Source organism: Thunnus thynnus, chromosome 12, assembly GCF_963924715.1.
Source record: "Thunnus thynnus chromosome 12, fThuThy2.1, whole genome shotgun sequence".
Classification (NCBI taxonomy): domain Eukaryota; kingdom Metazoa; phylum Chordata; class Actinopteri; order Scombriformes; family Scombridae; genus Thunnus; species Thunnus thynnus.
The window spans coordinates 4176078-4190106 of record NC_089528.1 but is presented as its reverse complement, the minus strand read 5'-3'; the positions used below and the strand labels follow the sequence as shown (position 1 = coordinate 4190106).

Genomic DNA, 14029 nt, shown 5'->3' with positions numbered 1-14029 from the left:
TAAGTAAAGCTCTCAAATAAATGTAGTGGCATGAAGTATAAATTATCATTAAATGGAAATGATCAAGTAAAGTATACAGGGGGCCCAAAATTATGCTCAGTTGCATTCCACCATTGATTAATATATACCAGCTGTACCATTGGTCAGACAATCACTAATGCAGATTATGTATGCTGATAATGTTTGTAACTCTTTTACTGTACCTCCTCATGATGATGGGTTTAAAGTAAGGCTTGAAACAGTAAACATGCCTCTGTCTGTGTCTGTCTCCTCTACTTCTTACATATCAATGAAACTTCTGTTTTTGTGGATTGGTGACTCTTTTAAATCATGGGTTCATCACCTTTGTCAATGAACATACGTCATTATAATGATAAAAAGCTGAAGGTCAAATTGGGACTCACTTATATATGTATTAGCAGCGTGTTGATGTTTTCTCCATCTCTGTTCCGCTCATATTGCATCATCCTGCCTGCCACTGCCAAAAATAGCAAGATGTTCCAAAAGTGCTGTAAAATGTTCCTATCCAAGATCTGTTTCCTCTTTGTGTACCTGCAGTGTGCACACATGACTGCTTCTCCCCATGGGTCCAAGGAAAAACTACATTACACGTGCAGTTCAGAATGATGGAACAACGTCCGTCAAGGCTGCAGAATGTCTTTGCTGTTATCAGTGGAGTTTGGGGAAACCACAGGAGCTTTGGAATGGAAAGGCTTTACTCATTCCAAATGTTTGGTCCTCACTGAAAAATCTTGGCCTCATCTTTGACCGCCAAACAAAAACACTCGGGAGAATCCACCATGATTCGATTCCATCATGCCTCAACTGTTACATCACCTTGTTCTCACTCAGCCACCTGCACCAGCCTAGCCTCAGCTACACAAGAAATCTGCAGCAAGGTTAAAAAAAACAAAGCACACATCTCACTTCGCACCAGTTCTCTGTCAACTTTAGGAGTGTTTCAGCTTGAGGAATTACACAGAGTCAGAGCAATCAGTTGACTGTTTCAGAAGCATTTAAATCCCACTTGTTCCAGTTAAAAGTTTACTTGAAAGTTTTTATGCTGTGTGATTATCTGATTTATGTATATGAGAAAAATAAAAATGACATTGGTAATTTTGTTTTTATTTTTATTTATTTTTTATAAATAATCATCAATAGCACTAAATTAACGATAGCGTGTGAGCTGCTCGCAGTGAGTAGAGGGAACAATCTGTACAGCTGTCATATCCTTTAACTTTTACCAGCTGGGCACTCTACTTTTATAACCAAATAAGTCAGAATAACCAGTGTGAAGCTTCCTTGGCCATTATGGACATCAGTTTCTGCTCACACATGTAGGAAAAGGTGATCACAGCACTCTGGCTGGGACATACAGCAGACTCTGGTCGTGTTTTGCCGCATCTGCGCTGTTTAAACACAGCATTTAGACTTTTTAAAAGCTTTCTATATATAAGGACTGACATTTTCTGTAGAATTTGGTCATCACTCTTAACGTATGGATTTTGACTCAATCCCACACATGCCGTCCTACTGCCAGAAATACTCACTAGAACAATAAATGTGGATTAATCCACAGCTGAAAATAGTCCTCAACAAATGCATCATTTACTCCTGTTTGACTAACGTTTGCTAAAAAACAGTGACCAGCTGTTTTTGGGAATTACTGAGCATTTTTTAGAAAAAAAAATGATATATTTGTGACCCTTTGTACAGATTTCTGTCTTCAGTTGGAACCAATGGGTCTGGGGCTGAGAGCCACAATCTCTCTGGTGTCTGTAAAAGCCCCCCAAGGTCTCTCTGGCCTCACTTTGAATTCTAAGTTTTATGATCTTGTTTGTTCTTCAGTCCTCCACCTCTCATATAACCTCTGACATTTGACCTCTACACACATCCCTCTCATTCTCTGCCTCACCTTGCTATTCTTTCCTTCCTCTACTTCTCAATCCCTTTCTCTCTTTTCACTCCTCGATTTCCACAGACTTCTCTGGTGGATTTTCGGTCTTTCCATATCTCCTACTATAGTTAATGACCTCTGAGTGTATTTTTGAACCAAAGGTGATGATTACCATGATACCCTCTCCTCTTTTTCCTCTATTTCTCTTCGTTTCTTTTTCTGTCTTGGTGCAGATTTTCAGCTCAGTGGCAGTCAGGAATGTGTATGCAGATACCACTGCTATCTTTAAACCAGACATTATGCAGTGTGTGTGAGTGTGCTCTGTGAACTTGGACAGATAGCATCCTTTGTGTGTTTTTTCTGGAGTGTGTGTGCATGTGTGTGTGGTCTTCATGCTCTCAGACATTTAGACCAAGTGGTTTTAAGACTGACAGTTGTACAGAACACACACACGTATATTCATCCTGCTTTTTGAGTGTGCAGTAGATCTGAATGGGCGTCTTTCTTCTGTAACTTTGCTAGGTGGTCACTTAACACACACGCGCGCTCACACACACACACACACACACACACACATAGACACCACCACATAGACATGATGATTTTGTAACTTTTCATGTCATCTCCAGAGGATCTAATCAGCTTTAATGGAACATTTCTGCTGTAATTCATGCATTTATAGTCAATATGTTGTTTATGCATACATCTTGAAATTGTTGGAAACCTCTTTTCTTGAATCTAATTTCTGCCCTATTTTATATGGGCTGCATCCAATTTGCTGTTATTGTAAAAACACATTTTAGATTGGTAACATCGTACCATGAAGATAAAGATGCAGCAGTTGTTTGTAATTAATATTCCCCTGGAAATTTTCTGTGTGTGTATGTGTGTGTCAGGTTGAGTTCTCTGGAGAGTCCATTAGCAACCATGTGTCAGAAGCTGCAGGACTGGAACAAAGGTCCCATAAACCGGTCCATGAAGTAGACATATTAACTCCCCATGTGCCCTCCTGCTTTGAAAATGTGTTATTCTTACAAATGTGTTAAGTATTTTATTGCATTTTGATCCTCTTTTCAGTTTGATCCAATCTAAAGAGAAACAGGCTGAGCTGAACCAAACCAGACTGAAATGACACAGAGTCTTTCAAAACACTATTCACTGACCTTATTTGAATCTATGTGAGGTTCTTTAACATGTAGAAGCTCTGGTCTGTGTCCTGAGTATTCTCACTAGGAGGTTCACCAGTATCTGGCTGGGACTTATTTTCCACCCTGGGAACCTTCCAGTGGCTCAGCTGCTTCCAGGAAAACTAAATCAACCCCAGAAATAATGTCCACAGCAGGCAGGACAAGCACAGGACAGACTGAGGAGAATGAAGGAACAAGACATGGAGAAAGACTGGAGGGAGCTTTTTCGCCTTCATCTTTTTTGAAATGTTTTATTATAAATTACAGCATACACAAAACAGAAAGGCAGACTTGTAGTGAAGCAGTTGAAATCAACCTTGTCTTGGGATTTTTTTTAAAACAAGCAAAGCAGCGTGCAGCATGTGCTAGTTTGACAATGGTTTTAAATAAATGGACTTCAATGGTAGATGAAGGCACCGACTAAGGGCTAAAGCTTCTGTTCCCACCTATATGAGAGGAATATTATTGGACAGCAGTGAGGGTGAGTATGCAACACGCCAAGCAGACACACAGTATACAAAACACACACTTACAGCTTTGATCAAATAAGACAAAGGCATTATACTGCAGTTAGGTGCAACACTTGAAGTATAAAGTATCTGCGTCTTCAGTTATTACCAGAATCAGTTCATACTTGAACATACATGTATTAGACACGAGTCTGGTTTTACCTGACATTATATTTCTAACTTGGCACCATCACAGTAGCTTATTGACCAGAGGTTTTGGAAAGCTGCTGATTTTTAGTGGCATAAGCCTTTACAGGCAGATCTGATTTTGACATTGTAAATTAATGTCTGAGGTCTTTGTCAATGAATTTACACAACAACAAAATAACGACAAAAAATGAGTTTTCCATGATTGTCTTACAGGGGAAATCCAGCGACTCCACACTTAAGTATTGCACTTCCATGGTAGGGGACTCACAAGTAACAGATTAGAAAAAGAAAGCAAAATTGATGCATCAGAGGGTGAGATATCCTGAATCACCAAAACACCGGATCCTACAATTCCCATGATGCAACCATTAACATCGTTTTAATAAGACCAATGTCCAATACCCATGTCTAACTTCACACCTCCATTTGACCAGGGAAATGATAAAAAACCTAGTGAATGGATGTTTGAGTTGAGATCATTTTTTACACCCTCGGTTTACAACACAAAGCCAAAGCTGAGACAATAACCCTGATGACATCATCATGGTTATTGTCCATACGACTATACAATACTACTACTGTATTTACAAGCTGAATAGTGAGTGAACTATGTAAAATCTGTGAAGATGTGAATATCCCCTTTACTAAGATCAATCCCACTGCACAACTTCAGTTGCCTAAAGGAGGCTCATAAACAGAAACCAACCTGTTCTGTGATGAGTCTCAGGTGAGCACCATGTTTTTTGATGTAAGATTAAAGCATGTACTGTACATATGAAGAACTGTCCTCCACAGTGATTATTACTTATGAAAAATAAGCTTGATGTGAGAAAGTGTGTCTACATGGATGTGGACAACCACATTCTTGATTGTCTGATTGAATGGGATTAATATGTTAATTACGAGCATTTGTAGAACCATTTACAGCTAAATGTGGATCCACAGTGATTTCACCAGCACAGTCTGATTTATGAAGAAAAAGAGAGGAAATGGAAATTTCTCCACATGGAGAAACAGAGTTAGATGTGTATGCATCTATTTACATTCATACATATGGTCCATGGGGTTTGTCCTTTTCCAAATGTGAATGCATTTCCACTCTGACTGGTTAACACTGACTTTGCTGCGTGTGGCAGAGCAGCAGCTGAGGTCCATATAAAAACTCGTTCAGTTAGACTGATCCACAGTCATTTAGAAACACATCATTAACAAAATATCTGTTCAGTTACTTTATTCTTTCTATCCTCAAGTGTCCATCCTTCATGCTAATAAGCAAAGATGACATCATACAACATCTGATGTCCGTTGTCCCATGCGTACAGTTTCTTGTCCAGCGGACAGTAAGTCAGCTGCGAGGTGTGTGTGTGCATGTTTGTGAACGCCAGGCTCGGCACAGTGTGCGTGAGCGTGTGTGTGTCAAAGGCGTACGTCACGTTGGCATTGTGATGCTCCATACTGTCCACTGCGTAGAGCACGCCACAAACCAGGAAGCTGTTACCGTAGCGACCGTGCCGAAGACCCGTGCGGAAGCTCCGTACTGGTTGCAGGTCTCGGGAGCGGAGGTGAATGAGCAGCATTACTTCCTGGTGGAAGCCCTCTGTGTCCAGAGCAGGGTAGAGCACCCACAGGCCCGACTCATCCACAGCAAACTGCACCTGGAAAATAAAATGTATACTAATGCACAGCAGACAAATCATCTGAAACTCTAACACACTTTCAAACTGACATTTTTATTTTCTTCAGGTGGATAGTTAAGATAGTCAAGAAATAGTAACAGCATGTCACTCCCCCTAAATCTACAAAGTGACATTTTTACATTTCTGTTGATGTACAAATTAAACAGAAGATACAACATAATGAGCTTTAGAGGTGATGGTCAGTGTTTTATTAAACTGGCTGATTTCCCCTGGTTCCAGTCTTTATGAGAAGCTTGACTAATCATCTCCTAACTGCAATTCTGTACTTAACAAACCTTTTTCACTTATCACGGTAAAGTAACCAGTAAACCTAGAAATATTTCTGTTCTGAACAGGGAACAAATGTACAAAAACATCCCCAGCAGTTGTCTTGGCCCCTCACTATTTGCCCTTTCGAACTCTTTAGTGATTTGTAGTGTTTTTGTTCCCCTCACTGACCTTTAATGACCCTTTAAAGAGTCCCGAGTGTACATCCCTCGGGTAAATCATCACCCAGTGTTTCTGGTACAGTTAAATCACAGTGGCTCTTACTTCAGTTTGTGTCCTGTGAACTTGCTCGTCCAGTATGGCGTCATGCAGCGTGGTCCAGGCAGCTACATATCTGTGTCTCAGGTCATATCTGATGACGTCCCTGCTGAAGGCGCGGTTGTAGAAGAAAGCTCCGTTAAACACAACGTGGCCTGTTCCAGTGTAACTGTAGGGCAGCTTGTATGAATTACTGACCTGACCTGAGCAGGAAGAACAGACAGAAGCAGCTGGTCAGGCTCACATCTTCCACACGACTTGTAATGTAACCATGACTACATATGAAGGCGTGACACATCCATCCATTATCTATAGAAAATATTTTTCTAACAATATTGTACTGGCGCTTTGCACTAAATAATTAGTACAATAGCTGTTACCTCAATGGATGCTATTTTTTAAAGCTTTCTAAAGGCCTTTCTCTAACCTCTGTGTATTTGCTGGTGACGTGTGTGTTTTGTTCTTGGTTTATTTAATCTCTAAAATTTAAGTGAACACTGGTGCAGTGGTGAAAGGTGGTAGAACCCTCAGACTGGGGATGGTATTATGTTTGTTAGACAGCTAAGCAACCCCAATTATGTAACTAGCATTAGCCAAATAAGCTAATGTTGGTTGCTAGTGCAAGATAATAATTGTCAGTTTATCACAACAAACTTTGTTTCACTAGCTGTTTGTTAGTTTATGTAGGATTTGAAGAGGAAACTGAATTCGAAGTATGCTAACTTTAGCTGCTAGCCCGAGTGTTGTTGAAACACACTTGCGATAGTGAAACTTAAGCATCTGCCTGACAATAACTAACGAGTGGTGAGTTTGAAGGACCAATCCCAATAATGAATTTGAAAAAGACACCCATACTCTAGTCTAGTTTGCTATACTGCTGCAACAATTAGTCGATTGACAGAAAATTAACCCACAATTATTTCGATAATCAATTAATCGTTTGAGTCATTTTTTAAGAAAAAATTCCAAACATTCTCTGGTTCTAGCTTCTTAAATGTGAGGATTTGCTTTTTTTCTTTGACACATATAACAGTCATTGAATATTGTTTTTTTTCACTATTTCACGAGAATATATCACGAGAAAACAAAAGGTCGTTTCCTCTTATTACTGACCAAAATGAGCCGGTAGCCAGGAAAAAGTTGTTTTCTCTTGTTATCTCAAGAAATTAGCCTTTTACTTTCTCGAGCTACTGAAATAAATTAACCCGTTATCATGAGAAAACGAACTTTGTTATCTCGAGATAACAAGCATGGCCATTCTTGGCTTCCGTAGTTTCCAAAAAACATTGTAAATCAAAAAAATCTTTTATAGTTTTTGCTTATACCTCCAGTATTCCATTAATCAAATCTGGCTGAAACGTCTTTTCCTGTTCTTTTGTTTTGAGTTTCCACTAATTTTTTTATTATTGTATTAATATATAGTTATACTTTTAATTTTTAATGCGGAATTTCTAGTTGCCAGTGGGGTTTGATACTCGGGTGTTAATGACACAATTACATTAATAAAGCTTCTATAAATCATTAATGCTTGATCTGAGACTTAATTTGTTCTTAAAGGCAACATCTGGCTCAAGCACAAACTGAATTGGACTGAAACAAAGCACACTAATTGTTTACTTCTGGATCATTAACAGGGTATGTGGCAGCCATGCAGATCTCATAAAATGTTTTTTAAATATTTCAAAGGCAAATCACTGTGAAACGTTTAAAGTAAACCTGAAAAGAAACTGGCTTGTCCTTAATGGAAAAAGATTATGGGTTGATTTTCTTTTACACAGAGTTGCACACACACACACACTAACTCACACACAAGTCTTATACCTGATTTGAAGGAGTCCATGTCTCTGAACTCTTGGAGGTTGTCACCATAGTGACCGTTGGTAAGGTAGATGACACTGCCGTGGCCGCGAGCATCTCTCATCCAGGCTCCGTCACTGAGGCCGTAAGAGTTCTGCTGGACAGGTTCTGAGATGCTGGCTACTGTGTCCTTACACACTGCTTCAAGAACACACATGAAAGGTGACACTGTGATTCAAACTGACAAGACTGTCTATCATGTAATTATCATTTTTCTCTTATAGAAAACATGTACACTCACTACTAGATAAATAATTCGTTTATATGAAGACACTGTACTGTATGTATCTGTACCAGGCTTTTTTGTGGTCTTTGGCTGGTCAGCGGGGCTCTCCGTCCAGCTGAGTCGAGATTTGGATCCTTGCTCAGACGTTGCCGTTGGAGACACATCAATGGGTGGACTGATATTGGTGTCTGAGGGTGAGCTTTTATGCTGAGTGACAGGACTGGGTGGCTGTGTAGTAGTTGTAGTAGTGGTAGTTTGTTTGGAAGTAGTTATCAGTTTGGTTGTCGTTGTTGTCGTTGTTGTCGGTGCTATCGTTGTTGTCGTTGTCGTTGTTGTTGTTGGTGTTGTCCGTGTTGTCGGTGGTATGCTAGTAGTTGACTGAGTCGTCATTTTGACAGTAGTGGGAGTTGGTTTGGTCGTAGGTGTGGTTTGCTGGATGGTAGTCGGGGGAGCTGTTGGTTGCTGGGTGGGTGTGGGCATTCTCGGTGTCCTGGGGAAGTGCTTGATGTCATGTTTGGTGGGAACAGTCACTGAAGGTCTTGAACTCCGGGTGGGGATAATCCTGGTAAGTGGGAGCTGATAAGGGATCAGCAGGTCCACTGAAGCACTTGCTGTAGAGAAGGAACATGTATTGATTTTTCCTACTTCAGAGTATGACATGAATGCAGCATATCAGTCATAAAGGTATTTTAGACTTACTATTCTTTCCTCTCCCTCTCTCCTCCTCCTCCTCCTCCTTGAAGCTCCCCTCCTCTGCCTTGTAAAAGGTCACACCCCTGATGACCACGCTGTTCTTGTCTTTGATTGGCTGCTTTGGCTCCGTCTTGTCTTTGATTGCCTTTTGAGTCCCTGTCTTGTTTTTGGCTGGCTGTTGTTGCTCCACACCATCTTGCAGTTGGCTCCTCTTTAGTTGACCTCCTACGTAAGTCTCGTCATAATTATTCTGCTACAGGAAAAGAGACATTCTGTTTACTTTATAGAGAATATGGACTTTTCAGTTAAGAAAACAATGTTTCAATGGTAACAGATATGATGCTGGATGGTGTCTTAGCTTCTGATCCTGCCAGGTACTTTGATTCATACAGGCAGAAACCCTTGACAGCATAATGTTTACCACCAAATTAAACTGTGTGCCAAAACTAGTTTTAGTCACAAGACAAATGTTCGAGACTAAATGGTAATTTTGGATTGAGGCTGTGAAAGACAGGGGTAATACATAATGACATTTTTAAAATTGGCTTAATGCAGGATGAGGACTTTATTATGAATCAACAAAGAGTCAAACTGACTTGATTTGTGGACAGACCGTACCTGCTTGTTGTTGTAGGCACCTGCTCCACTTTTCGGTCCAGAACGCTCCAAATCATTTGTTTTCTTTTTTTTCTGCTGCTGAGCCTTCTTCTCTCTCTCCTTTTCTTTCGCTCTCTCCTTCACACGTTCTTTCTCTCTCACTCTCTCTGTAAAATTACGGGTGAAAGCCTGGAGTGCACAGATAGGAGGACAATACATAAACAGTCCATAATAACTGGCATTTACAAAGGCACACTCAGGAACTACTTCTAAATATATTGTATATATACAGTGACAACTGAAAATAAAAACCTGGATAAATGAGTGAGGAAATATAATAGATGCAGATGATTCCATACAGTTCAGAAGGCCAACTGAACTGTTTGAGTATGAAAATGATGTGAATCACAGATCTCAATAAAACTAAACGCATATTGCAGATTTTGGTGCATCGTGAATCTAATGTTTAAGCTTCCAAAATCTTTATCTGTTATGCAGGCGTGTTTTCTATTTTTGTTCCTTCTTTAAGTGTGTGAAAGAAGGAAACTATAAAATAGGAAAAGTTTTAAACTGCCCTCAAACTGTTTAAGATCCCCTCCACACATGTTTTAAGACATAAAAAGAGTCGTCTTTGAATAATAACTTGTGTCTGATATGATTTTTACATGAAAAAAATCATTAAATACAGAATCTATGAATATTGAAATATTGTTCATTGCTGGACAAAAGATGTCCCCTACTTCACTGTACCTAAGTGTACCCAAGAGGGTGATTTGTAACACAACTATTTTGGAGCCAATCGTGGTCCAGCATGCAGCTTACATAAATGTGATGTGGAAACTTGAAGTCTCCAGTGCACAAACACTAAGATTTTTGGTAAACACAGAGAAACTTTCCACCTTCAGCAACTGGATATGAAAACAAACTCACATAAATCATTCTGCACAGAGAGGCTCAAACATCACGGTGAAGAAGGGATACCACTGTTATTACCGGTCATTATCGATTAACTACACCAATATATGCATCATGTTTTAATAAATACTTGTAAAGCATTGGACAGTACTGGTATTACTTGACTTTGTGGCTTGAAATGTCATCTTCCCTCCTGAAAATGCCATTTGAATTAAAAGGGATCATGTCTCCACCCTGACACAGTTTGTGTCTCTTCAGTTCACAGTTAACAAAAAAGGAAACTTTCATACTCCATCTACCAGCCTGTGGCATTCTTTCTTATGGAAAGCAGATTTCTGAACTAGTTGGGAATAACATTCTCTCCATTGCAAGACAATACTCGTGTATTGCCGTGACTACTGTATCATGGTGCAAACCAAGAGCAATACTATCATGCAGGGCAGAATGCTATACTGTGTGCTGACCTTCTCCATGTTGTCCACCCTGGACAGCAGCTTGTTGGTGACAGACTGGATCTTTAACAAGTCAATCCCATACAGAGAGCCTTCCAACAAATCAATGATAGTTGCCAGCTAAAACCACAAAAACACAGAGAAAGGTGAAGAAAGGCAGAGACAGAAAATTATGAACAATGTATTTCAAAAAGTAATAAAGTACTAAAAGTAAGAGTGTGTGTGCGTGTGTGTGTGTCTACCTTAATGTCATCCTTGCTGGCCTCCTGCAGTTTTTTAAGCCTGTACTCTCCCTCACACGGGTTGACAGCTGAAGGGGGAGCCATGCACACACACTTCTTGCAGTCTGTTCCCATGGTAACCGTCTCCACCGTGTAGGAATCCTGGGACAGTGACGCCGAGTCGCTGTCATGGATACGGCTGCAGTCAGAGCGTTTGATTGGTCGAACAATACAGCGACAGACACAGTCAGACCCTGATGACACAGTCTTCACTTTGTCATAATCTCCCAGCAACTGAAAGAGAGGCACAAAGATTTTAGTTACTCATCATCTTTCCCAGTGTGCTCATATGAAAGGAAGCTTTAAATAATAATATACTAAGCTATTTTTATTTTATTGCTGTGTACTATTCTGCACGAACAAAAACAAAAGTTGCAGCAAGTGGGATGGTTTGCAGCTGCAGTAGTGGTGAGCCGCCTGGGAAAAAGATAGCTACAGACATTTACAAACAGGCACTTTTTGGTTATGGAGCACTTACAGTTGGAAGGATATTATATAACCAACCACCAGAAGGATGCAAACTGTCACTGGGGTGCACGGACACACACACACACACAGCTCTGGGTCTGGTTTACCACGTCATTTGAGTTGAACTGACAAACTGTGGGGTTTGGATTGTGTTTAAAGGAAAAAGAAAGTAAATCTTAAAACTTCTGTCTGATGCAATCACTTAATCACATTTTCACGAAATGATACATATAGGCCTATGTTTTACAGTTAATAAGCAATATATGACCAAAAAGGACACGTGCTTTGAATTCTCCTGCGGTTTTCGCTCGATGAGGTGGATGGAAAATTTTGCTGAGTTCACCAAGTAACAACTGAGATGTGATCTGACACACAAGTCTGCTGGCAAATCACATCAAACGAGATCTTATGGAAAGAGGAAAATCAAACTGGTTTTGGTTTTAAGCTCTGGCAATTTAATATTTCCCATCATTATCAGGATTATCATTTTTTTTTTAATGCAGCACAGCCCACACAGAACTGCACTATGATTAAATCAGCTTTTACCACTGACTCACACGCCCGCTAAACTGAGATAACTAATATCTAAACAGTTTATTTTACAGTGAGGAGTGCGGGTTAATTTGTTGGTTGATGCCGAATTAAAGAGTGTTACTTTTTAATTTACAAAATGTGTGAAAACTTTCTTCTCGTCCTTTGCGCCTTTGCTGTTAGCAATTTGTTATTAATTGACATGACCGTAAATGAAGTTTGTCATTAAAGGAGATATATCGGGCTGGTGTTCCTGACCTGGCTAATGATGTTCTCCTGGTTGTCCACCTCATCCTCCAGAGGCTCAGTGGTGGGCCGCTGCTGAGCTTTCCCATCCGCCCCAACAGCAGCGCCTCTCTGCGGGGAAAGCTGCTCCCCGGGAGAACCTTTGCCCGGCTTCCCGGGCTCTGCTGCCTCCGTCAGCAGCATCTTCTCCGGCTTGGCATCCGTGCTTCTATCCGCCTCCAGAGCATCAAATCCGCTCACAGCACACCATAAAACCAGCAGGGAGAATCTGCGCCACATTTCTCCACAGAAGCAGAAGACAATGAATAGCACTTTGTGGATAAACTATAGTCACAGGGAATTATCAGGTAGATGACGCCAGAAATGGCAGAGCAGGTCCAGTCTGACAGCGCTGGATAATTAAACGCCTACGTATCCCACAGTCCACCGGTTTCTACATCAAACTTCTCAAAAAAGATCTAAAATGTTTCAACACGACGGATAGGTCCTTAGAGCTTATGAACATCTCCAACGCACTGAATGAACGCTGGTCCAAGTTTAGCCTGAAAAACAACGCAGATTGAATAAGAAATTAAGAAATAATAGGAGTTTCACCTATAAACAAGAGCTCTAATTCGGCTCCATGTGACGTGTCGCCGGTGAGCTGGTGGCACCGTCAGTGGAGACAGACCTCTATACAACACCGGCTCCGGTCTAGACTGATCCAGACTGAGCCTGCAGAGAGAGAGAGAGAGAGAGAAGGGGGGAGGGAGAGGGAGAGAGGGAGGGTGATAGAGACCTTTGTGGGACACAATTAACCCTCAATTCACCTCTGAAAACATACCAAACACCTTCATGTAATCAAAGTGTTTGGTATGATAGTCTGATATTTGCCTATTAATTTGAAAATTTGAAAACCCCCTTTAAATTGTATATAACTTTCCCCTATTTGACCTTTCATTCATTATCAATTAAAGGTGTTATTAAGGGGATGGGAATTAGGCTTATGTTAGGGGGTTTGAAATATTCACAGAAAGGGTTTTTAATTAATCTTTTGCATTGATTATGGGTAGGTGGGTGTAAAAATCCTTAAAGGATGGGTTCAAAATTTTTGTCTTAAAACAACAGTCAGGAGCCCAAATGAACACTGAAACACGTTTTTCTTGCTGTAATCATTCCTCCTGTTCATACTGACCATTAGAAGATCCCTTCATGATGCACTTACAATGTAAGTGACGGGGGACAAAATCCACAGTTCTGCTTCTGTGCAAAAATGTATTTAAAAGTTGATGTGAAGCTAATATGAGGCTTCAGCAGTCTGAGTTAGTCATATCCAGTGGATATCTGCCACATTTACTGTCTTTTCAGCATCAAATTCCCTCTTTGTGTTTCCTCAGACAGTGTTTCCCTGTTGAGCTGTGGTGGAAGTATAGTAACAAAAAGAGGGACTTTGGCACTAAAAAGACTGTAATGTTGAAAGATATCTACTTGATTTGATTCATTTGGACGACTGAAGCTTCATATTAGCTTCAGATAAACTTTTAAATACGTTTTTGCACAGAAGGAGGACTGTGGAAAAAAAGGGACTTTGGCACCAAAAGAACACATGTTGAGTGCTGGTGAAAAGTTTCCCTGTAAAGAGAAAAATGCTCACACTCCGCCCTCCCTCGCTCGAGCTGGCCACAGATCTTGTTGAATGTTACCTGAATGGCCCCAGCTGCTCCATGGGACACAGGTTCTCAGTTGCGATCATTGATGAAAGATGGAGCGAGGAATACTTATCAACCACAAGGCTCAGAGATTTTTTCTGAGATCCTTG

The 14029-nt window shown here is 40.5% G+C and overlaps 1 protein-coding gene across 3 annotated transcripts; it reads right to left on the bottom strand.

Moving 5' to 3' along the window:
- Positions 1-3301: 3301 nt before the first annotated feature.
- Positions 3302-12944, bottom strand: olfml2bb (olfactomedin-like 2Bb). 3 transcript variants are annotated; one of them, XM_067604891.1, is made up of 9 exons: positions 12244-12944; positions 10948-11220; positions 10718-10825; positions 9360-9527; positions 8748-8994; positions 8117-8659; positions 7787-7963; positions 5972-6168; positions 3302-5398 (listed from the first exon to the last, which is right to left on the bottom strand). In XM_067604891.1, exons 1-9 carry the CDS (start codon positions 12508-12510, stop codon positions 5009-5011), a joined length of 2370 nt encoding a protein of 789 aa, XP_067460992.1. In that variant the 5' UTR covers positions 12511-12944; the 3' UTR covers positions 3302-5008. The 3 variants fall into 3 exon arrangements, with proteins under 3 accessions (XP_067460992.1, XP_067460994.1, XP_067460993.1); XM_067604893.1 differs by having other exon boundaries at positions 7787-7960; XM_067604892.1 differs by having other exon boundaries at positions 8748-8991.
- Positions 12945-14029: the final 1085 nt, after the last annotated feature.

Coding starts and splice junctions, on each gene's coding strand:
- olfml2bb (XM_067604891.1), bottom strand. CDS start 12,510: ATGTGGCGCAGATTCTCCCTGCTGGTTTTATGGTGTGCTGTGAGCGGA. Junction 11,221..12,243: donor AGGAGAACATCATTAGCCAG/GTCAGGAACACC, acceptor CCTCTCTTTCAG/TTGCTGGGAGATTATGACAA. Junction 6,169..7,786: donor CATGGACTCCTTCAAATCAG/GTATAAGACTTG, acceptor CTTCCTGCTCAG/GTCAGGTCAGTAATTCATAC.